The sequence below is a fragment of the Phalacrocorax carbo genome, chromosome Z (assembly GCF_963921805.1).
Source record: "Phalacrocorax carbo chromosome Z, bPhaCar2.1, whole genome shotgun sequence".
Taxonomy (NCBI): domain Eukaryota; kingdom Metazoa; phylum Chordata; class Aves; order Suliformes; family Phalacrocoracidae; genus Phalacrocorax; species Phalacrocorax carbo.
Genome location: NC_087548.1, coordinates 31,710,593 through 31,736,671, shown reverse-complemented (window position 1 = coordinate 31,736,671; position 26,079 = coordinate 31,710,593). Strand labels below are relative to the sequence as shown.

The 26,079-nt window shown below is 35.3% G+C and overlaps 1 protein-coding gene across 4 annotated transcripts in view; it reads left to right on the top strand.

The window, feature by feature from the left end:
* RFX3 (regulatory factor X3) overlaps positions 1–24,713 on the top strand; it is a 137,251-nt gene extending 112,538 nt beyond the window's left edge. For 3 of the 4 annotated variants that reach the window (XM_064438070.1, XM_064438067.1, XM_064438069.1), the window contains 10 exons: positions 944–1,065; positions 2,291–2,403; positions 3,177–3,292; positions 3,777–3,931; positions 11,044–11,141; positions 11,450–11,599; positions 13,147–13,355; positions 14,331–14,484; positions 16,803–16,845; positions 17,811–24,713. In XM_064438070.1, the coding sequence (XP_064294140.1) occupies positions 944–1,065; positions 2,291–2,403; positions 3,177–3,292; positions 3,777–3,931; positions 11,044–11,141; positions 11,450–11,599; positions 13,147–13,355; positions 14,331–14,484; positions 16,803–16,845; positions 17,811–18,049 (1,399 nt within the window). In that variant the 3' untranslated portion in view covers positions 18,050–24,713. Of the gene's footprint in view, positions 1–943; positions 1,066–2,290; positions 2,404–3,176; positions 3,293–3,776; positions 3,932–11,043; positions 11,142–11,449; positions 11,600–13,146; positions 13,356–14,330; positions 14,494–16,802; positions 16,846–17,810 lie in introns of those variants that run through there. The other variant, XM_064438071.1, reaches the window with a different exon arrangement.
* Positions 24,714–26,079: the final 1,366 nt, after the last annotated feature.

Here is a 26,079-nt window from a genome sequence, read left to right as displayed (position 1 = left end):
TGGGAACTTCCTTTTAAAGAAAATCTCAGTAATTACATGAGACAATGCTGGTTTATGTTTAATGGAAACAAAATGAAATGCTCCCAACTGATTAAACTGCTTCTCAAAGTAATGCATTGAGAGTGGAATTTATTGTCAGATTTCTGAAGTTAGCATGGAGTTCTACAGTCTGCACAACAATTCCAATCTGAATGATCATTAAAACACACTTTATTTAGCTTTGGGGTTTCTCTCATTTTCTTTTCCAGTGGCTGCAATTCTTTTTCAAAAGTCCAAAGAGTCCAGGATGTTACCATTAAGACCTGGGACAGAGTAAATTCTCAGTTGTGGTGGAAGTGACAGGCATGATCTTCAGCCTGTGGGACTGATTGTTCAGACAACACTTGACCATCCAAGCCAGAATTCCCATTTGTATCGTTGTGATTTTTGTCCTTTATAAAAGATGCTGAGAATTGACTAATGAAGAGTTTAGGTTTCCAAGTAGCATCTCAGGCCTTCTAAGCTTAGGAGGGGAGTCTGTTGGACTTTGAAGTCTTTCACTATCCTCAGACAGTACTTGTTTTTCCTTAAGGTAGTGAAACATTAATTTTGAATTACATAGTTATTGGGAAGTCAAGCTATTTGGAAAGGGAAAGATTGGATTCTTTTGCTGTAAATTAGCTGGTCTTATGGTATGCTGTTCCTAAGCTAAATTCCACAAGAAACTGGTAGTGGTGCTGTAATATCACCTTTATTAATTCTATAATGCATTATTAATGCTCTAGCTTCCCTTAGTAATTGTTTCTTCTGCTATTTACAAAACAAATGAAAATGTGTAAATCGTTTTGTTACTTTTCCTCAAAATTTTATTTTGGGATGAGAAATCAAAGGGAACATAGTTTGTATGATCTTATTTATGAAGAAGTGAACAGAAGGGATAACTTTGTACTTGATGTTTTTGTAGGTATAAGCCTATGCAGAAAGTGGATGGAGTTGCAGATGGCTTCACAGGAAGTGGTCAACAGACAGGCACATCTGTTGAACAAACTGTAATTGCCCAAAGTCAACATCATCAACAGTTTTTAGGTATGAAAGCAGGTTTTATACTGCTGTGTAAATAAGTAAGATGGACTTTTTTATCACTGTGAATATCAAGTCACACTAGCACAGTATTTGCTTCTAAAGTTTTCATGCCTGCTTTAAAATTCTCACAACAGGAAAAAAAAGCACTTAAATTACATGTTCTATGTTGTAAGCTTTATGTAATATTTAATATGTATCGTGTAAGTATAAAAGGAAAAAATATGCAAATTCTGTATTTGTGTGATATATTTAATATTATACATATCACAATGCAGGTGCTGTGCCAAGTTATATTAGACATGCATATTGAAATTCCTGTGTTGAAAGGTGTTCCCTGCATGTGCATTACTGTGCATTTTATTTCATACAAGGGGGGGCATTGCTATTGCAGGTTAGCCATCCAGTGGGCTGTTTTGAAAGTGGGCTGTGGTGTTATAAGTGGAAAGAACCAAATAGTTTCAACTAGAACCCCAAAGTTCGTGTTTAAAAATGTCCAAGTTGTGGATTCATTCAACTAGCTGAGCATGTATTCTCAGTAATGGAAACAAATGGTGATTTAGTTATTTGTTTACGTAGAAAGACTCTGGCTGTGTTATTACAGACAGTGTAGGCTTATTTGTTTGGGATTTTCAAGCACCAAATCCTCTGGCCTAATTTCAGTATTATTGAAATAATGGGGAATATAAGGATAGCACTAAAATGTTTTGAATCTTCCTTTCCAGGTACCTTTCAGTCCAACACTTTGCTCTTGGAAACATTTGTGACAAGTAGTAAAAGCACACATTGGCTCTACTTAGGTCTAGTAAATTTCAAATAAAAATGCATATTGAGTCTACTAAGCCCCATCATACCTAGCTACATAGAAACTCTTCACCTGAACAAGAAAAAAAACTATTCAAGGATTAGTCCTTCATACATTTATATTTTTCTTCATCCTGTAATCATCCTGTAATACTCTGAAAATGTGTGTTAGCTTGTCTATATACATGTAGTAGGTACGTGATGTCTTTTTAATGTCTTCAAGAATAATTTTATATTTCTTTTTTATTAAAAAATGCTGGCTAAATTTGTTTACAATTTTAACCTAAAATGGGTATGAAAGACTTCTCTCTTTGAACGTTATGACGTTTTGGAATATACTTCATATCATTCTTAAATTTTTTCTTAATCATACTGTAACTGGCACTGTTCACAATAGCCCTCTTTCATTATGTTGTCATGGAAACAGATGCATCTCGAGTACTTCCAGAGTTCGGAGAAGTTGAAATATCTTCTCTACCAGATGGTACTACCTTTGAGGACATCAAATCACTGCAGAGTCTTTATCGAGAGCACTGTGAGGTATTTCCTGTAAACCATTTATTTTTTAAAGTTTGTGACTTCTAGTGAAGGCCAGTACAAGGCAGTAATACTAAATATATTGCAGCCATGTTAGTGGTATGTGACTTTTCCCCAGGATATTTTGCTTATTTCATTGGAAAGGACATTAGAAGAAAAGAAAGATTTTTCTGGAGGGTCCCCTCTACAGGGGGAAAAAAGTAATATTTAGTAGATGCTGAGAATGTAGTTGTGTGTGTTAGCAGAATGTTAGAGAAACTAGACTTCAGATTGTACATACAGGTCTTCGGTTTAGGCAACAGGAAAAGTAAATCAGATTAAATTATAATTTCTTTATTTTTACATTAAAATCAGTAAGTTTTTTCTCATGTTAAAGAAACATTGAGACATTTAAGCCACATGTGATATTGGACAATATGTTTTTTAAAGTAATTTTTGAAGGTGCTTTCAAACCTATACCGAATTACGAAAATTAATAAAATGGCAGGTTTCCTTTGTGTTTGCAGTCGCACTAAATATTTTCATTAGTTGAATACCTCTGATATGTTTACATAGGCCATGCTCATTTCTGGAGGCTTCCATGCATGTGCAGTTGGCCTTACTCAGGTCTATGTGCACACAAGTTTATAGTGCTGGATAATTTATGGATGTTGGTAACTTGAGAAGTACCTTTACTCCACTATGTGATGAAGGCAAAAAGCTATAGATCTACCTGGAGTTGGGAGTGGGGGGAAGCTGGGTAGAAGACAGTCTGTACTTGAGTTTTATTTTCTCAGGCAATACTGGATGTGGTTGTGAATCTTCAATTCAGCCTGATAGAAAAATTGTGGCAAACTTTCTGGCGCTATTCTCCCTCTGCTCCACCTGATGGCACTACTATTACTGAACCAAGGTCAGTAAATGTTTGTCTTTATTTACTGCTTCTCATGATAATATAATGCAAGTGTCAAATAAAAAAAATCATACTGGTTTTACCTGCAAAGTAATATTTTTTTTCACATGTTAATTTTTCAAATTAAATTTATGTATAGACTGAATGTATGCCAAAGTGCAGTCTTGAAATGATCATGTCATCCTTTTTTTTTTTTTCTTTGCTTGGAAAACTACACTAAATGTGTCTTTTCCCAGCATTCTATCCAGTTCTTTTAAGCCAAAAGGATCATTCATACCTCTGCATAATTTAGGAGCTGTAGCAGAACTATGGAGGCATTTTTAAAATCCATTCCCATGTGACACAACGAGTAAAGAAGGTCTGTTGGGTGTAGTTGAGTCATCTATGACATCTTTATAAAATAATACACTTCAACACATATTGCAGGTTTTTACCTGCTGTAAATGCATTATCATTCATTCATTTGCTATGCTTTTCACACCAGCAATCTGAGTGAAATAGAAAGTCGACTTCCAAAGGCAAAGCTGATTACTCTGTGCAAGAACGAGTCTATTCTGAAATGGATGTGTAACTGCGACCATGTGATGTACCAGGCTTTGGTGGAGATTCTCATTCCTGATGTCCTTAGACCTATTCCTAGTAAGTTGAACACCTGAAACACTTTGTAAGGATTTTTGTGCATGCATGTATATGGTGATGGTGTCTTGTGCCTCACAGGGCAGCTTTAGGAATAAGTTTGAAAGTTAAGGAAGTATTGCGTATCATTTATCCTTAATTTTGTTGTATAGGAAGTTGTGCTAGGAGTTGATGTGTGCTTTCTATTTTAAAATTAACTGGGGATTTTAGTGCAGTTGGTAGATCTAGTTTTCAAGGTACAGTTTCATATTAAAGGTACCTCTTTCTCTGTGTATTGTATTTTCAGATAAAACTGTTTTCCTTTTATCCTAGATCTAGACTACCTGATAGACTTAGACATAAGTTCTATGGCCTTCAGCCAATGTACACTAATGTCATTCAGTCCTTCCACTAAACTCAATAGTTTTTAATTTAAACACTACATATAATCTTAGATTAGTCTGAAAAAAAAATGTATAATCTTTGTGATTCTGTTTTTAGACAGTCAGTCTTTGTTCCTTTCCTGCTGAAATAAATTTTAATGAAAATTAAGGCAATGAACAATTAACTCAGAAATTTTTAGTCCAATTTATTATTCCAGTCTACTGTTCTTTTTGTCATACATCCTGTATAAAGAAGTCAATAACCATTGCCAGGACTACAGCTTTCTTTCACAGTTAATTTTACTAGAATCCGTCGTTGCTCCAGCAGTGGTTTTTTATGGCTCTTTTTGATAGAAGATGAATTTATGTGAAGACAGTTGAACTCCTTTATAAAGCATTTATTCTCTCACATATTTTTGGAGGTCGGGAACCTGCTGAGCATCCTGAAGGTCAGTAGTAAGACAAGGGTTCTGGATTTTAGCAGAGTAAACTTCAGCTCACTCAGGCTTCAGCTGGGAGGAATCCCATGGGATGCTTCCATGGAAGACAAAGGAACTAGTGAGTGCTGCGAGTTCTTCAAGAACTCTCTTTTTTATCCTGTACAAAGGAAAGCGAAGTAAACAGAGCAAGAGGCCCCCTTGGCTCAAACATGACCTCCTGGGTCTACTCGAATCTAAAAGGGAAGCATACCAGAGATGGAGAAGTGGAGGATTATCCGCTGAGAGCTACAAGGGCATTGCCAGAGCATGCAGGGATGCAGTTAGAAAAGCAAAAGCCCAGCTTGAATTGAAACTGGCCATAGATGTCAAAAATAACAAGAAAGGTTTCTTCAGACATGTCAACCACAAGCAGAAACAGAAGGAAAACACAGGCCCACTGTTAAACAGAAGAGAAGAGTCAGTCACCAACAATGCTGAAAAGGCAGAGGTTCTCAGCACTTTCTTTACCTCTATCTTTTCCAGCACTGTCAGGTCCCAGGCTTTGGGAACAAAACTGCCGTATGATCCAAACACTGATCCACCATCAGTGAAGGAAGAGTTAGTTTATGAACTACTACAGAACCCCTATGAGGGGTCAAGCTATCCACTGGAGTGTGTTGAGAGAGCTTGCTGACATCATCGCAAGGCAGCTCTCCATAATCTTCGAGAAGTCTTGGAGAACAGGGGATGTCCCAGAGGACTGGAGGAAGGCAAATGTTACCCCTATCTACCAGAAGAGCTCGAGGGAGGATCCGGGTAACTATAGGCCCATCAGTCTTACTTCAATCCCTGGGAAAGTTAGGGAATGAATCCTCCTGGGGGCCATCACAAGTCAATTGAAGCAGGTGACTGGGAAAAGCCAACATGGCTTCACTAAGGGCAGATCGTGCTTGACAAACCTGGTGGCCTTCTGTGACAAAGTGGCTTGCCTGCTTGACACAGGGTGGGCAGTGGACACTGTCTACCTGGACTTCTCCAAGGCCTTTGATATGGTCCCTCACAGCCTCCTCCTGGAGAAATTGGTGTGTTATGGCCTAGACAAGTGGTCTGTGCAGCGGGTGGGGAACTGGCTGACAGGCCGCGCCCAAAAGGCGACGGTAAATAGATCTTTTTCAAAGTGGCAACCTGTCACTAGTGGAGTCCCGCAGGGATCGATATTGGGCCCAATGTTATTCAACATCTTTATAAGTGATCTGGGTAACGGCATCGAGTGTAGCCTGATGAAGTTTGCAGATGACACCAAATTGCACAGGGAAGTAGACACTCCAGAAGGGAGAGCTGCTTTGCAGGAAGATGTGGATAGGCTGGAAGAGTGGGCCAGCAAGAATCTTCTGAAGTTCAACAAGGAGAAGTGTAAGGTCATGCACCTGGGAAAACATAATCCCGGAGTGCAGGACAGACTGGAGAGCACCTGGCTGGAGAGCAGCTCTGTGGAAAGGGACCTGGGGGTCCTGGTGGTCAGGAAGCTCAACATGAGCGAACAGTGTGCTGTTGCAGCGAAGAAGGCCAACGGGATGCTGGGTTGCATCAAAAAGGGCATCACCAGCAGAGAGAAAAAAGTCGTTATCCCACTCTACTGAGTGCTTGTCAGGCCACACCTGCAGTACTGTGTGCAGTTCTGGTCCCTGCTCTACAAAAATGATGTGGACAGGCTGGAAGGAGTCCAGAGAAGGGCCACCAAGATGATCAAAGGCCTGGGAAGCCTGTCATATGAGGATAGGCTGGGAGAGCTGGGTTTGTTCAGCCTTGAGAAAAGGAGGCTCAGAGGGGATCTCATCACCATGTACCAGTACTTAAGGGGTAGCTACAAAGAAGATGGAGACTACCTTTTTGCAAGGAGTCACATGGAGAGGACAAGGGGGAATGGACACAAGTTGCTCTTGTTGAGATTCCATTTGGACATGAGAGGAAAATTTTTCACAGCGAGGACAGTCAATGATTGGAATAATCTCCCCAGGGAAGTGGTTGACTTTGCCACGTTGGACACCTTTAAGAGTCGTCTGGACAGGGTGCTGGACCGTCTTGTCTAGACTGTGCTTTTTCTAGAAAGGTTGAACTAGATGATCCCTGAGGTTCCTTCCAACTTGGGATTCTGTGATTCTGTGATATGCTGTCCTAAATATTTTAAAAAATTCATTTTAGCAACCCACTACATACCTTATAACTGCTCTATATTACATCCTTTCTATTAAAAAACATTTGTCACTTTATAAAGTTGGTTTAATATTTTTTTTTAATTAGGGACTTATCTAGTTGTGCAGCTAGCAAAGCTATTTTTTCATGCTGTGAACACCTATTCTGCTGTAGTGACATCAGCAGTAATAAGCACTCCATAAGAATACTTGCAGGTACTGCCTTGCAGAAAAGTTTTCTTGACTTTTTGTTTGTTAGTGAAATAAAATTAGGTGTTATGTATGATCCAAAAAATTTTTGGAACTTGAAATGTATGGAAGCTGAAGATCAGCCATTTACAAAGGCAGTTATACCTTTTTTCTTAAGGAAAGAGTGAGTTCTTGGTAGATATTGATATAATTTATCTTTTCGTCTATGAGCAGAATAAAGGAAAATGTTTTCTCAAATATATGCAATTATTGACAACCATTACTTGCATAAATCATTTTGCATTGGTTTATATTTGATGCTTTACTTTTCTGTCTAATGATAATGCAGGTAGGTGGGATATTAATTTTAGAGTTATATAGTCTACCACTATATAATATATAATATTATATATATTATATTATATTATATATATTATATATAATATATATAATAGGCAATGATAAATAAACCCACAAATGTAATAGGTTGAATTAAAAGCCTCTCTTCCAAAAGCACGTTCTTTTCTGAATAAAAAGGTGGTGCAGGCATGTTTTTTAATTAAACCTGCTCTGTGCCTTGCTTTTCACTTGCTTTTACTGCAGTCTGTCATTCTCTAAAGAAGTTTTCATATGATAGCTTCCTAGCATGTGGTGTCTTCCTGCCTTGTTTCATAAGATGCATTGGGCATTGCCAGTGCTTGGTTTCAAGAAAATGAGACAATAATTTAACATCAATAACATCAGGTCCTTTTCATGCTATTTCTTTCTTTCTAGAATTTCCAGTCATATTTGAATAATTGATACCTACTGTGTTTGACATTCCTGTTTTGGGGATGATTATCAGACTTCTTGATGCAAACACATCATCTGATCCCAGGCCAAACTCATCCCAAGGGACTTCTATCTTGTGACAGTCCAGTGGTTTTCTGCTCAGAAGTCCACCCACTGAGCTACCTTTGGAAGACAGCTAATGTATTTTTTTCTTTTTATCTTTAGGACCAGCTAACTAAAGGGCTTTTTCTAGTCAGCTTTCCTTTAATGGTGGTCCGTACAAGTTCTCTCTTCACTGTTAAATATTTAAAATATTATTAGTTTTTTAACTCCTGCTTTTGAATTAAAAATATTTCCAGCCATTACAAGAGACCAAGAAGAAGGCTGAAGGTTGTGCTTAATGGTTGACTATGACAATAATGGAGCTGGGTGAAGTAGACAAATTCATCATCTTCTGTGGGAAAATAGACATTTATAGGAAAGTTTGGACTCCATAGAGGTTAAGGGGACTATACATGCTTTATCAAAGGCATGTTTATGATGTTTTTCTTTAATAAATGGATAGATATAGAGAGCAGATGGTCAAAATAGGAAAAAAAAGTATTAATTTGGAAAGTGCTTGAAGAAAGTATGATTTTGTAAGGTTATCTTTTTTCAGGTGTAGGTTTTCAGTGTTTTTCTTTTAGAAAAGTATTACTCTACTACTCAGCTGTGTGATACATAGTACTGGAGTAGGAAAAAAAAAACATTAAGGAAAAAAATGTTTTATTTTTAACCTCTATGTTAAATCTACCAGCTAAAATATTTAGCACCCACAGAATGAATGAAGAATAGCTGTGTATAAAACAGCAAAATTCCTTTTCCAAGAAAAGTTAAATGCTGTCCATTTGAGTCAGGAATAAAGACCGTAATTATCTAACGTCCTTGGCAATAGACCAGAGCTATTATGTTTTAGAATGGACTTTTTGTACCTTTACAAGTGACAGAATGGACAGTACAAAACTTGTCTGAGTTAGTTTCTATCATAGGTGGAGATTTATGCTATACATATTTCCACACTGTATTACACTATTCCAGGCAGACAAAAATTTACTTTTTTTTGAGATTTGCATGTCAGAGGGTTTTCAGCTGAGAACTCAAGCTTTTAAGGTGCTTAACCAAATCAAACTTTCTATTGGTAACTGCCATTGCAACATCATTTAGTGTGTGTCCGGTAACATGTAACTATCCCAGGCCATTTACTTTGCACCATACTCATCATGTAATTCTCTGAAACGGTTTTGTTGTTCTTCTATGGCAGATGAACTTAAAAGGTTTTGAGGATGTAGGTACTTAAGGTTTTGGTAATGGCTAAGGATGGAGTATGAGAAAAATTTTGTGTTTAATATGATACCTCTAGAGCTCATGAGAAGCTCATGGTTGTTCTATACAATGCTGATGCCTGATTATCTATCTACTTTAGCTATTTTATTTCTTCAGAACTTAGAATTCCTTTCATTTGCCCCTCTTTCTTCCTAGTTAAAGGCCTTTCTTAAGGCCTGAGCTGCTTTTCCATATTTTTAATGGAGATGAGCATTACAGTGATGCAAATAATTTTGCAATATGTAGTTGGAAAAGAGTAATAATTAATAAGCAAATTAGAAGTGAAAAAGCAGTAATATTTTCCTTAAACAGCTAAGTATCATTCATATAGTATTTACAATTTCTTCCACTTGCACTTTCTTTTTCTATAGGTAGGAAAATGTGAGTGAATACATAGTTAATTAGTAAGAGCACAGAGATAATTTACAAAGCCTCACTAGTGAGCTAGGTGATTGACAGGATTGAAGAAAAAAGCTTGTTCTTCATGTGGAAACCTCAAGGGGGAAAAAAAACCAGTTACCATAGAATGTTCAGCTAATACAGATACTTCATAAGATGAAATTATGTTCAGCTAAGTGTCCAAATGTGTGGTGAGTTATATAAATTACTGATACAGATTCCACTGCAAATTTAAAGAGATGTGAAAAACAAGCCAGGAATAATACTTTTTTTCTTTTCGTAAATTTTCTTTGCTAGTAGAAAGCTTTATTAAAAAAAGGATCATCAGTAATTCAAATTGTAAAAAAATATTTCTCAAAGATAAGTTATATCAGCATTAATTTCTTACTTTACTGGAATATTCAGCCTTATAAACAGAATCCAGTCAGTGTTTACTTGGACAGTTTCTTCTCATGTATAGCTAAAACTGTTTGAAAATAAGTATCATTTCCTTTTTCTAGTTTTTTCCTCTTCACTTCTGCAGCTGTGTTCATTCTCTACTAGTCTTTAGAAACCTGTAGTTTTTCCTTTTTGTCTCCTCCTTTTTGCAGCCCTTTGAGTGGATGCTGTTATGTCAATGAGCAAGTGGTAGGTATGGGAAAGCAAGGTTTGTACTACTCAGGAGATACGATTTTCTTTCTTCCAGGTGCAGTTACTTGGGAAAATAATTCCTGTCCTTCTCCTTTGAAAAACTAAAACTTGTATTTTTCAGCAGTGCAGAGTGCTGTAAGGACTTCTTCACTTTCTCTCCAAATCTCTGTCAGCCACTCAGCAGTTTTGTGGGTGCCTTACTAAAGAAACAAAAATGCACACAGATTCCACAGCCATTTGAATAATCCCACTTTCTGTCCATGAAAGACACACCTATATCTTGCTTATTGATGATATCCTTAAGCACTGCATATTGGATTTTGTTCCCTAAAACTGAAGTAAGCAGCACCGTGAGATGGATTAAGATTACTTTCAGCTTGTTTGAGAAAACTGCAGTATTCCAATAACTGGAATTTTTTCCAGAGTTTTGCTCTTTAAAAGAGGTGCTTATATGAAATGGAAAGCAGAAAGTTTGTGATGGAAATTCCTATCACAACAACTGCTGCAATTACTGATGTTCTTGTAAACAAGTGCCCAAAACAATACTGCTGGTCACAAACTTCTTGAAGGATTGTTAGGTGAGGAAGTCAGAACTGTTTATTAAACCCAAACTGAAGTCATTATTGCATAATTATATCTGAATGAGGCATTTTGAACCTAGACTGGATTTGTCTTTTAGTAAGTAAAAACAGCGGAACTGGACACTGGGTACATAAATACTGAGGGTGAAAAACATTTCAAGACAGGAACATTGCTTTCTTTTCATTCTGTTTTTATTCTTTAATACACAGGTGCCTTGACCCAAGCCATTCGCAATTTTGCAAAAAGCCTTGAAGGTTGGCTTTCAAATGCCATGAACAATATTCCACAGAGGATGATACAAACCAAGGTAGACAAAACTGCTGCAGTATTATTGTTGCAATGGCAAACCAAGTGGGCAGTAGCATCTAAAAGCAGTAGCATTTTAACTTCAGTGCTAAATTTCATGTTTAGCCTCAAGCATCAAATAATGTGAGAGGAAATAACTTAGCTTTGTCAAAAAATTATAAGGAAGACATTATCTGATCTGCTACAAGGATGTAATTCACATGTGAGGACTCATTAATATAGAGTATTAAAATTAAGGTAGACTCAATCTGTAGAATTGATCTACAGATAAAGAGTACAATATTTTAAAATAAATTAATTTCTTCACAGGTTGCCGCTGTAAGTGCCTTTGCCCAGACTCTGCGAAGATACACATCTCTTAATCACCTGGCTCAAGCAGCTCGGGCTGTGCTTCAGAATACTTCTCAAATCAACCAGATGCTCAATGATCTTAACCGTGTTGATTTTGCCAATGTTCAGGTAAAATGTAGCTTTAAATAAGAGGCTTTTTTAAAAAAAAAAACACAACAGTCATTTCTTCTATGATTTTAAACTTTATTGTTAGTTGTCATTATTCTATCAAGAAAGTGAAGTGAGAATATTTTGCTGGTTCGTATGTACAGTGATTCAGTTCAAATGTGACAGCTTACACTTGAGGAAAGTAAGAGATCAGAACTGGGTAATGTTTCTGTTTACTGTCTTGAAGTGCACATATTCTTCCAACTTCTATGCAAATATAGAGCAAATACATTCTTAGAATGGGTACCATGAATGATGTCTTAGTATTAGCATAAATGATATCTTCGAATTAGATCTCAGTAGTGTAGCTTCTGCATGTCTCTAAAAGCTATTAAATGCACAGCATTGTTTTTAGTAGAGACTGTTTCATTATTTCAAAGACAATACCATTAGTATACATTATCTAAGTGCCTATGCTTAAATTTACAAGATGCCCTGAGTAATTGATTAGATAAGTGCAGATTAGAACTAGTTTCCAGTTAGCTACAGAATGTAAGTTTGTATTTTCGCTAAGCTTAATTTCTCCACGTTTCTGCTCCTCTGAGGAAAAGAATTTTCTTCCTTTTGCCCAGCAAAGTGAAACGTTCCAGAATTACCGGTAGTTCTATGTTTATCTCTTTTCCTTGTGAATGAGTGGTTTAATATATGTGTTAATAATCCTAACAAAAGGCAATCAAGAGTACTTGACCAAAGATAGAGTAGATTAAGTGTTGTAATATGTTAGCAGAGATACAGAGTCTGTGAATGAGGTGTTAACTTGGCACATGATAACTAGAGTTTAAGGGCATGGCTGCCAGTTAGCAAGTCTTCAGTTTTGTCTCTTAGTTTCTGAATTGACCAGCTAGACTTATGTAAACTTGATAACATTGACTAAATTGCTTATTATTTTATGCAGGGTGTGTTTTTTCATTTGCATCCAGTTTATGTTGTATTTCAAGTAATGTGTAAGCTATTACTGTCTATGGTTAGCAAACAAAACAATCCAGTCATATAAAGTGTTTACATACAAACCTTTATTTTACAATATAACAGAAATTGTCTTTAAGCTTAACTTCTTCAGAACGAAAGGAACTTTGCAGTTGGTTTCTTGCTGCTTCTTTTATTACTTTAGCCTTCCATTTAACTGTTCTTCCTTCTTGCCCTGCCTATATTCCCAAAAAATCTGACAAGTCCTGATTGTTCCAGTAGAATAATCACAAATGAGGAAAGTAGAAGCCTTTTTTTGAAAATTAATGTGGAAAAACTACAACATACTTCTGTCGTTTCCATTGTTTGTTCTCATTTCTTTATTTAATGCCTCCTCTTCCTTGTTACATTTTTCCCACACATTTGCTTTCAACAAATAATAATAGACATAAAAATACAAAAATACTAACTGCTTCTTAGTTTGTCTAGTAAGTGGATTTTGTCCTTTTCATCTATTGAATTGCTTAATCTTTCAGAAGGAGTTACATTCTGTGCTTTGTCTTACGTATGGTTAATTCAAAAGTTGCCATGTGCTGTAACAGGAGCAGGCTTCCTGGGTGTGCCAGTGTGATGACAACATGGTTCAGAGACTAGAAACAGATTTCAAGATGACTCTTCAACAGCAGAGCACTCTGGAGCAGTGGGCTGCCTGGCTTGATAATGTAATGATGCAAGCGTTGAAACCATATGAAGGAAGACCCAGCTTTCCTAAAGCAGCACGGCAATTTCTGTTGAAATGGTCTTTCTACAGGTAGTATGTAACAGAATTCTAAAATATTGTAACTATTCTATTATTTGCTGAAGTGTTCACTGCAATGAAGTTGAGAGATGTAATATCACACAGTGGCTCACTAAGTCATGAAAAATCTGGATTTTTTTTTCTGAAAATTATTGTTGTTAACCTTAAACTCAGGGCTACTCGCAAATCAGCAGGGCCTTAAATGATCCGTGTTTATTGTTTTAAAGGCCATGTGCAAATGGATGCAGGTGGAATTTTGTCCTGAGTTAGAAACTTAATATGAAATTTTGGGGTTGAGTAACTAGAAATTATTAAGTGGCTATTTTTAATATTATTTAGTAAAACACTGTGGTATCTATGTTTATTAGATAAGGGAGATAAAAGCTGGTTTTAATGTGTAAAAAAACCAAGCATTCCATGTTAGCTGCTTATTGAAACAGTTATCAGAGTAAACCTTGTCCTTTGAAAAGGACTGTAGCAACTCCTTGCTGAAGGTATTGGAATTTGTTGTTACAATATCTACAGGCAAACATATCTTTTTGTAATTTTGGGTTTCAAAGTTTTAAAATTGTGGCTTTTAAAACCTTTGTACTGGGAAGATGGACACAACAGACACTACTTAAGAATTAGTTTGTTTAAAATAGAATTTTTTTCTTACCATTTTAGTTGTTTGTGTTTTCAACAAAGTTTTCTTTCAAGTTAGGTTCTGCTAGTTATGCATATATCAAAACAAAGAAAAAATTGAAAACAGAACAATCTGGTTATTTCATATGTAATGTGGTGTCCAACAATACCTTCAGAGAAGGGAAAGCAGCAAAGGATTGCCTTTTCTGGACATTTCTTTCCGAAGATGCCATAAATCAGACACTTGTGGATAGCATTACTTTTGAGAATATTGGTTATGAGGTGAAATGTCTACATGGATAAGTGTTAAAATTACTATGACATATAATACATAAATATATATATTTTTCTATTTTTGAATAGCTCAATGGTGATTCGAGATTTAACCTTGCGCAGTGCTGCTAGCTTTGGCTCTTTTCATCTGATCCGCTTGCTTTACGATGAATACATGTTTTACTTAGTAGAACATCGTGTTGCTCAGGCAACAGGAGAGACACCTATTGCAGTTATGGGAGAGGTAAGATAATACGTAAGAGACAAGACTTGATAGATTTAGTGATGAATTTGGGTATGTGTCTTTGCAAATTTTTTAAACATCTATGTGGAGCTGTAGGATCTTTTGCAATATAACAATAGACTGGGTTAGAAATACATACAACAGCGTTAAACTGAGTAATAAAATCACACTGAATTCTAACAACCAATGATTTCCAAATGAGCTTGCCCCTTTACAAACCTGCATACAGATTCATGCGCACAGTTTGAAAAATATTGATCAGCATACAACATTTTTCCAGTTTTTGAGAACTGACTATTTTATGTGAAAATAAAAAAAGAACAGAGTAGTAAGAAAGCTGCTTTCCTGGAGCTCTTTACATGTATTTGCACACATTTTTAATTCCCACACAAATGTTAGCACAAGTGAGCTGGCTACCTGCCTTGACTTGAGAAAGATGGCTTACATGCAGAATTTTGGCTTGTACAGTACTGTTCACATGTGTGTGATAAAACCAGCGTAGACATACATAGAGGTTTGCAACACAGTTGATTTTCATACATGTGTTTTAAAGATTATTGGTTTAAAAAACAGAAGAAGAGTCTCGATTCATAACCAATTTTTTAAACTCGTCTGTGGCATCTGCAAGGCAAAGTTTACCTCATCCCTTTTTTTCCCCAATAGTTCCATCTAGCCTTTTGAGTGACATGGTGAGGAATGCATGAATTGTCATCAAAGAATTGCTCTTCAAAAGTACTGGAAAATGGATATATTTGAAAATATGCCAGATAGTTAATGGGACAGATTTGTTATATTTTTACACTCAGGAGTCACTGTGTTGTATTCCGTCTTACCAATAAATTGCAAGTCATTTTGTGAGTTGATTTGGCATCAGGTATCATTCCTCCCTCAAGATATACTGATAGGCTCACTAAATACTATAAATAGATGCTATACTTTCAAGAGAAATTGGAAATATCTCGGCTTTATTTGTCAAATTATTTTATTTCATGTGGCATAACATGTTTCAGGAAAACTAAATAACAAGGTTTCTGCTTAGTGACCCACCAATAGTGTATTTGCTTAATCTCTGGCCTATATTTGCAGTAAGGTACTACACAAGTATACGGTTACTACATTCTTGTCTTCTTAACAGACATTGTGTGTGTTAGGCATAAATGGAGTGCAGGGTCTTCTAAAAAGTTTATGTAGACTGAAGGTGGAGATATTATGAGGAAGTAAGTAACCCAAAACTTTTGGAGGTGAGGGGCAGAATAGTAGTAGTAAATATTCATTGAATGCACGTCTTTCCATGTTTCTGTATGTTTAATGACTATGACTGAAATAAAATGAGGAAGTCTAAGACTATGGTCTGTAAGACTATGGTCTGACAAACACCGTAAGACAGTATAAACTGGTGTTATGGCTGAGAAAAGCATTCTCAGTTTTCTCCCTTCCTCTTCTCCCAGCTTTGGACACAGGTATTGGCAAAATTCTTCTGCAAAAGACTGGTGTCATCATTTATGGTTAGAAATGTATTCATCTAAATAATGGACTCCTTTCATTTGAGATTCATTGATGACATTTCACTCTGCCAATTCTTATTTAAGACAGAGGATTCAGGGAAGGAAAGGGAGGAAGGGAGGCTGTGGAGTCTCCTTCCCCAGAGACATTCAAAACACGCCTGGATGCGTTCCTGTGCCCCTGCTCTGGGTGTCCCTGCTCAAGCAGGGGGGTTGGACAAGATGATCTCCAGAGGTCCCTTCCAACCCCTACCATCCTGTGATTCTGTGAAGGTTGTACATCTAGCTTGTGAACAACTTTTTTGAAAAGGTCTTTTATGATCTAAATAAATTTGTTACCAGATTGTAAACCCGTTCTCAGCAGTGCCTTTCATCTACTTTACAGGTAGATTTGCAACACTGTGACACACCTTCATTTTTGTTCCAGCACAATTAAAGTTGTCTCTGGGAAATTTTTAAAAGAGCTTTTTGTTAAGATATTGGCAGCTTAGAATGTATATCCATCATAATTTATGCACTATACAACACTGAAGTAGCTCACTTCAAGCAACAAAGGCCCTGATGAAGTAATCTTAAATAGTTTGTACTTCCCCATTTTAATTTTTGAGGGTTTACTTAGTGATAATTGTCTTAATAAGCACAAGACTAGGATGGAATGGAAAATTAATTGCTATACTACAGATGTAGCTGCAGCCAAACTCATGTGTTTGAATGCTGGCCTCAAACCAGGGGAGCACAAATCTGCTCCATCACAGATACTCTCAAGTTCACATTTGCTTAAGACCGTGTCCAGTTTTTGTATTGTTTATTTTGCAGTTTGGTGATTTAAATGCTGTGTCCCCTGGAAATATGGACAAAGGTAAGCATTTTAATGTCTCCGGTATATGTCTGAATAGAGCTAATGTGTCTCTTTGAGCAAAGTAAGTCCTTATGTTTTAAAAATACAGTAAAACAGAATTCAGAGCTATATTATGCTTTAAAGTGCATGTATATGTTATACAGATACATTAATATATAGATACAATAAGCTATCTGCATAATATGCAGCTTATAGTAATGACTACAGTATTGTAGGCTTGTTTTAAAATAAGAGTATATTTTAAAGATGTTTATTATTAACACAAGAAATATTCCCATTTTTTACGCAGAATGTAGTTGTTTCTGATAGGACAGAGGAGGGTAATAGCTGTGGGAAGAAGGACAGGAGTATGCTTATGTATGTCTATCTGTAGTAAAAGTTTTGTGAAGTGAAGAAGGCAGCATTGCATGCAGGTAGTTGTCATAACTTGCCAGTGAAAGGATAGAAAGAAATTAGTTCCTTATAACCTCTTCATTCTATATTTTGGCATACATTCTTATACTGACTAGTTGAGCGCTTCAGGGTGACTTGACCCCAGATAACTCAACTAGTGACTATCTGAATATATGTCAAAATTTAAGGTCAAGTAATCCCAAATCTCTTCACCTCAGTTTCCCTATCTGTAACTGAGAGTAACAACGCTCTTGTTCATCATTTCTTAGAGATAAGAGACATTTTGCAGTATGAAGTTAACACAGTTGTTTAAAGATTGTTTTCAAGATTGCATTTGTTTTTTTCCACATGCTGTAATCAACAGAATGTAACTCAGGTGATCAAAGCTGAGTCTGTTTACCTATTTGAGATAATCTACTTTTTCCATTAAAATTTTAAATTTTCAGTTTGTGCTTTATCAGATTGCTAGTCTTCCCTGTATTTTTGTATTTCAACTATTATTTGTAAAATAAAGGCCCTTGTATTAGAATTTTTTTCCTTTGTGCTAGTTTCATGGTGGTTTGTTTGTGCAGATGAGGGCAGCGAAGTTGAAAGTGAAATAGATGAAGAGCTGGATGAAAATGGAGAGCCACAAGCCAAGAGGGAGAAAACAGAGCTAAACCAGGCATTCCAGGTGGGCTGCATGCAGCCAGTGCTTGAGAGTGGAGTACAGCAGAACCTCCTGAACCCAATTCATAACGAGCACATTGTTGCAACTACTCAGACTATTAGACAATGCAGTGCTACTGGAAATACATATACTGCGGTGTAATATGAAACCTCCTCCTCCTCCCGACACACCCCCCATTATGTTAGCCCTTTGGGTTTAATATAAAAAAAAAAATAAAGATAATTAAGTCCGAAGGTCGACTGTTGTCAAATTTTAGCTGTGCTGAACATTATTTTATTGGAGTTGTTAAATGGAATGGGTGTATGTATTTTGCCAGATCTGTTTAAAAAAAAAAAAAAAAAAAAAAAGAGTTTTTTTGTAAACAGAATCATTTTACATTGGCCACTCAATATGAAGAGTTTTCTTAGTATCAAATGCAAGGAAGATTTTTGCAAAGCTTAATGTTAATGGTTTTGTCCTCTTATAATAATTTAAATTTTTTCATAGTTTTTAAAAAAATTTTTAATGTTAATTATTAGTTATGATGATGATTTAATATAGATAGGTTTTTAATTAGATGCACTTCTGTGAAATATCAAAAGAACTATTTTCTTTGATTTACACTGGAGGCATACTTATTTGACAGCAGATGTATCAAATTTGTTATAAAAGGTGCTTTTCATTGGACAAGAAGAAGACACTATTTTGATAAAATTGTGAGCATTCAGGGGGATTTTTTAAATAATGCTGGAGGGTTGGGAAGATCTCCTGGTTTCTTTCTGTGAGCAAGAAGCGAGTTTAAATGACAGAATTGTGACAGAATGTGGTAATGTGTACGTCACAAACGTACCTCATTATCTGACCATCATATAAACAATGCAAGCTTCCTTTAAAATCAACAGTTCCAGATATTATTTGCATACCAGTTCCTCTGTTTTGAAGACTACTGATTCTATATATGTGGGGCCACTAAACAGGTGCTTTCGGCTGTCGAGTGGTACTGTAGTTGTTAGAAACTGAAGCTAAAAAAGAAGTGACTTTATTATTATTAATTTTAAGTGTACGTGCTACTTATGCTGAACTGGACATACAGGAAAACATTCCATTTGGAAGACTTCCTTCTATTCCAGGTCTTTTCCTACTAGTGGTTCAATCTGCTGCTCTTAGAAAAGATGATTTATAGAATGCAAGGAATGTAGCAACCTGCATCATTTTCCTTTCAAAAAATATTTCCTTGTTGTTAAAGTGGATTTAAATTTTTACAAAAATTAGATAAGGCAGTGTAACTGGCACACCTCACTTGTACTTACTCCCAGTTGTGTAGAATTTGAATAGGTGGCTAGATGGACCATTGCCATTTAAGAATGTACATCAGGGATCATTGTACCTCGGCTATTACATGGTGCCTTAAACAGAACTGAAGCTAAGACTTATTACTTTTTGTTATTCTTAACTCTTAAATTAATTCAACAAGGTGTGCCTGTCATTTTCAAATTCCCTAAGAAGTAAGGACAGGTTACATAGCCTTCAAAAAAATAAAAGGATTTTTTTATTATTAAATGATTTTAATATCCCTCTTAGAATGACAATAAACCTATTTTTTCTTCTTTCTAGCTGGATTTCACTTTATTACAAATAAAATTTGCTTGGGAATTTGGAAAGCAAAACTAGCTTTAATACCAACTTCAAATGTCAAAATAGATTGACCATAGCCCCAAGCATGATTATATATTTTCTAAACCCTTGTCTACTTTTAATTTTAAAAATGAAAAAGAAATAAAAGAGCAGGTACATAATGCAGTGCATGTTTTCGATTTCTATATTTTGTGGGGTATCAGCCAGATATTACATTTTAATGGTTAAGTAATGACAGTTTATAGAGACCATACTAATTGACATTAAACAACTCAAATTTTTCTTCTTAAACATTTCATTATGCAGACACATGAATTTGCTACACTAAAATAGTGGAATTAAATAAGCAAAAAAAGCCAAAAAGTGAAGGAGAGCACAAAAAGATCAACTTTACAGAAAAGACTGTGTAAGAAAATTAGGGATTCTTTTATTTTGGTTTATCTGGAGTGCGTGAAAATGACTTTAAAGTCATACGTACCAAATGGGAGAAGAGCATGTAAAATGAACAGCGTATTTATAGCAAACAAGTTTGTTGCTAGAGTTTACATATGCTCCAAATACAGCTGCACATCAACTACAGTGTCCTAACATTATTGGTGTATAAAGTTAAATTTTAATTCCTTTGCAGAATTCGGAGGTAAACCCATCCTGCTCGTTCTATGTAGGCATAATTCCTACTAATGTCAGTAGATGGCTTTTGCCTCAGTAAAATTTAGAGTGAGGTTTATATTCATTATTTCTAAACTCATAAATGCACTGAATTTCATTATAGATTTTGTTCTCACATGTATTGCTCAGTGTGTCCTGATTTTTCCTTGGAAATCAGCACATCTGTACCCTTCACCAAAAATGCTAAAACTAAGCTGTGATAAATATTTACTCCCCTTCATTGTGCATTATAAGATGTTTACAAGTAAAATAAAGTCAAATAATTCAACCTTTTTTTTTTTTTCATTTTCAGCTTTTTTTAATACTGTAAGACTTGTTTCAATTTTTGTGTTGGTGGATCTACAATGTTTTCTTATTATCGTCCTTTCTTGGTTTAATGTTGGATTTGTTGTTGCTGAGAAGAGTACGATTGTAATAGGTAAATCTAGATTGCTAAGAAAGGTGGGACCTGAGTATCTTCCATTATTGAGCTCCCCACTCCACTCAGTTGTTCACTGTTCACAAAGTGCAAAAAAACACTAAGCAAAAATCTTGAATACAAAAATGGAATGTATTTCATAGCTTCTAAAAACAATGAGTTATCAAAACAAATTGGAACTATCCCAGGTTCAGAAAACTGAATGGAGTCTGTATTCTTATGCTTAAATTCTGAAGACTTTACCAGATTTTTTTAGAAGGATTATGTTACTGTAAGCTGCATTGTATACTTATAGGTTTGGGGGATGTTCTCTTTTGTTTTTACATTTACTGAAATTTTAATCAAACACTTAGATAAAACATTTTGCACATTCTTGCTATTTAATAGTTGGGTTTTAGTAATCATTAAACTACAGAGATACAAATACCTCAGTCCATATTCTGTAATGTGTAGCATGCGGTTGCATTGCCACAGCAGCTCTGAAGTCTAGTGCTCTGGAGAGGTATAGCAGGTATCCACAGGGTAGACATTATGAGCAGTGATATGGTTTATGTGTTTTATCTAGTCTTGACATGGAATCCAAAATACTTACTTTAGAGGCATTTCCCCCATTAGCACAAATAGTGCAGTGAACAGTGTGGGCAAATGGGTATTGTTGAACTACCTTTTAAAACACGGGGCCCAATTTTCAAAAGTTTTATATTTATTAAAATCTGTTGGTACATTTTCATCTTTCTCATGGTAAATCAATTTTAAGCGCTTTTTTTTTCCTGTTTTCAATTATTATTTCTGTGTTTCGTTCTTGTACTGTAGCATGCTCTAAGCACCTTCTTTTAAAAAAAAAAGTTCCATAAAAATCTGGAAAATAGATTTAAAATTATTTACCTATAAAATGATGATTTACAGCATTACTGCCTTTAGTTCAAAATAAGAAAATAGATAATGTTCTGTCATGCAGGAATGTATAGGTCTATATACAAATTTAATTTAAAGCGAGGTATTTTTAAATATCTATAACACTTCTTCCGTTCACCTTGTTTTCCCTAGGAGAAATGATCTGGTAATCTTTGTCATTTCTCACCAATTGACATCTGCACCGTTTAGAAATAATTTTATATTAGAGATGCACTGCAATCCGATTTAATTCAGAATGTTTTTACAAAATAAAACTAACCATTGATAGCCATAAAAGTGCTGACAAAAAATAGATTTATTAGTAATATAAGTATACAACAATAATTTCAGAGTTTAAAACATTCATTTGAGAGCAGTATGAATTTCTGAAAATTGGGCCCTTGTCTCTCTGACATTCTCTTTGTATATGGTTTAAAACAAATGAATAAATAGAATTCTAGTATCTCTGCTAATATGTTTGGTGATTTAATACAATAAAAACTGGAATAGAAGCATAAACACACAGTGCTAGATCTAGTATTAGAAAATTAATTTGATATAATGCCTTGCATTAACCCTTTGAGCATTGTAAGTAACATGATGGGAACAAAGCTTTTTAGATAATTTAATTAGTTCATTGATCATATACTTTGAAATAGCTGATAGTGTTGTAGAATTTTTTTTAATTATGTCTAAAGTTAATACTTGCATACTATACAGGAATGGTTTTGTTATAGGAGGCTCAGTACATGTAGACAAAATATTCACTGCCATTGATGTGTACTGTGTAATAGAAAACAGTACTTCAGCTCCCTTGTTTTCATAATTGCATAAATATTTACAGAAAATCAAACTACGTTTCTACAGATCTTAAGTTCTCTACTTTAAGATGCCTTTAGAAGATAAAGGTTTAGAAAATATGTTCAGACTATTTTGAAAATCTCCTGAGGTAGGATAGTATTGCAATATTCCAGTACTGTAAAAGAGAATTTTTAGGATTAAAAGAAGGCTTAGTGAAGAGTAAATTTTGCAGAATATTTGATGTGTTTGCATTGAAATTTTTGGCAATGTTTTTGATAAACATGAACAAAAAGTAAACAATTATATTGATATTCCTTTTAAAAATCACTCACTGCAATAATGACTAGCTAAAATATCAAGGTATTCTATTTATATTAGTCTACAGGGCTACAGTTTGGGTGGCCCTGATTGTATGTCAGAATTTTAAAAGCAACCTAGAAATTGCACAAGCCTTTTGCCATTTTAAAAAGCCCCTTTGTTCTTACAAATACTGCTTACAAGAACAAAGGAACAGTGTAGTAGCAAGTAGAGATTCTTTGAACTTACAGATAGAAATGCCACCTTACTAAGTGAGAGTACAAAACATTTTCTACCTGTTTCTTGCAATATCAGTTGGTCAGCAAACACTAGGTGCAGCTGTACTTACTTAAGTCTAACTGAGGGAAAAAAAAAAAGGGGGTCTAATTTTAAGTTTAGTTGAATTACATCAGTAGTATAGTGCAAGTAAGTTGTAAACATTTTTAGTCAGTTAATGCAAATTCATGCATAATTACTTAACATAAATGCAATACTCAAAGGGTTTTAATTTAACAACTTTTTTTATTCATAATTTCCTGTAAATGCTTCTGAGTTTGCATGCCTTGATCATTGCTGCTAGTGATTTTATGTGCCAGTAGACCTGAGTTTAATTTACCAGTTTAACTGAGAAATAGTAAAAGCCACTTACAAAGCAACTGCCTAGTGTTTGTTTGAAGTAAAAAAAATGCCTTAGTTTGAAAAAGATCATTTTAACTGTTGTTTTATTCTGATTTTTTTTCTTTTACTGTTGAAAAAATAAATCAGCATTTTGAGACTGGAAGCCCTGAGTAGTTAAATATTTGGCAAGAATTGTTCTTGTAGATTGCTCATTAAGGCTGAAATTCACTGCAGAAAAGAAGGCCCAGAACACGCCTATGAGCATCAAATGAGCCTCACTTAAATCTAAATCAGGAACATGTTCTTTGTATATTCTTAAGCAATTTCTTGATTATGGTGCAAACATCTTAAAGGAGTTTTCAGTTCTGGATGAGTTTTACTCTGAAATAATAAATGTCTTGGTAAGAGGAATTCAGACTTCAGAGGAACAACCTTGCATGGATTGGTATTTACCAGGAACTCAGTTCAATTCTTTTTGACTCACTATACCAGCAAGAGCTTTTTACGCAAAGAACACTTAAGGGGTTCCCCAAGTAAAGTTTCCTTCAACACACTATTAAAGCAATTGCCTTGTATTTAAATACTAAATATCCATCTTAAAAAATAACCCAATTAAGCAACTTAAAATACACTAGGAAAATACCACTTTGTACCAAAGCAAGTTGCCCATCTCCACTCGTCTTCACTGAAAATTTGGATTTACAGTTAATAACCAATGAGGCTGTTAAAGAAACTTTGAGTGCCTTTGAAAAACTTGGAAAATTGTGCCTGAGGTGGTAAACTTTAATTAGGTTAATTCTAGAGCTACCAATCAGTAATTCTATCATCACTCAGGGCTTTCTTACCTTCTAGGAAACTTCCTTTGTTGCATTTATTTTATACTGTCTTTTTTTTTAAGTGCCATCATTTAAATTTCACTTAGTAAGTGGCATATTACATTATTCAGTCCCACAGCACAGAAACATAACACTAGGACATATTCAAACTTTTATTTTCCTGTTGACTGCATATATTATGTAAATGAGGTAAGCAACTTTTTGTAGATTGTATGTGTGAGATAATGTAATGTTCTTTTCCAGTTTTTGGACTACAGTTGAGTATACTTTTTGATTATTTAAAGAAGACATCTTACAGAATAACGTGATGGTTTTTTTGTATAATGTATTTGATTTTGTAAATAGGTATTTCCTGATGTGATTTTTGTGAGAAATGCTAAATCTTTTAGTATATCATGTCCTCTCAAAACTGGCAGGAGCTAAATAATAGTTTGTGGGCAATTTGTATTGTGTACTGTACAATAACTGGGGAACTTTTATAATTATAAAAATATATATTAACTTTTAGTGTGTTGTTTAAAAAAATGACTGGAACATACTAAAGACAGTAGGATTTTTCTGAATATTTCAGACTTGAACTCAGGCTAGCTTTCTTGTGTTTTTCAAAACAAAATTGTGTCTTGTCTTTTAAAATCAATAAATTTGTTTTCTTGTTACAAACATATCTGAATTGCTTCAGTTTTTATATATCCGGATATTTTGGATTGTGGTACTATTGATTTTGAGAGAAAAATTATTTCAACTTATGGCTTTTAAGTAAGACCACAATTTTTTATTTAGCAGCAGCAGAGCTAGGTACCAAGTGTGTCTCGGACTGCAAAAGAAACTAATATTTATGAAGTGTCAATTCAATTAAGTAGCTGTCACATTCCCAGTAAGTAAAGATAGTCATATACTTATTAATTTCAATATTAGCAATAATTTCCATTACAGATTACATTCCCATTACAGATTCGCATTACAGCTCTCAGCAAAGGGACATGCAGACTTAGGCCTCCAGGAATTAGTGGTGTCAATTCATTACCAGCAGAACCTACTTCTGCAAGTTTTTCTATAAATATTCTGCAGTATGCTAATGCATTGCATGTTTGGCAATTTCACAAAACATAGACAAAGGCCTAATCTTATCGGGTCATGTATCTTAAGGGTCTTTAGTACGTGTTGCAGGCACTGTTTTCAATAAAGAAATGCAGAATGTTATTTTAACTGGGGAGGACCCTCTAAGAGCACCACCAATAGATGCTAGAATATCAAAATGACCATTGGCTACCGAGATTAAAACAGGTAGTTCGCACAAAACTGTGGTAAAGATAGAAAAGCTGCATCCTAAAGCTCATTTTTCTCGGGAAGTTTAGCTGTAAGTTACGGTCCAGTCATTCATTGCCTATCATTCAATTTCAAGTAAAGACCAAAAGCTTAGCATACTGGTTCCTGCAACGCATCCTGCCAAACAGAATTATAAATTTTCTACAACAGTGACCAGCCACACCTATGTTTACAGAATACTCCTGATTGGTTTGCTAATCAAGACTAAGACTTAATTGCCTAACTGGTGCCTTGCTGAGGCTGAATAGGTCTTACCCCAGCACACGTGCACAAGAGAACTATCTGTAGAGGGACATCTCCCTCTAGAGGGATCTCAGACCAACTACCAGTTGATCTAGCCAACGGGCAACATTACTCAGTTCTTTTCCACTGACAGTGTCACCAGAAGGACCCTGCAGAATTCAGCCTCTGCTGCTGTTGATGTTAATTAAAGTGGTTTAATTAGTTAACCTACAGAAGTTTAGTTCAGCATCCCAAAGTCCTATGATCCAGACTTCAAAGCATGAAGCATAGCTGAAATGAAGGAGGAATTTGGAAATACTGGGTACTGTAAGAAAACCCAAGTGTAAAAAGGGCTGTAAGTAAAGCTTATTTTTATTACTTCTGTAAGGTCATTTTCTGCACAATGTTAATGATGTCAAGTAAGCAAGATACATTCTATATCACTTGATAAATAACTCATTTTAAGTGCATTTAAT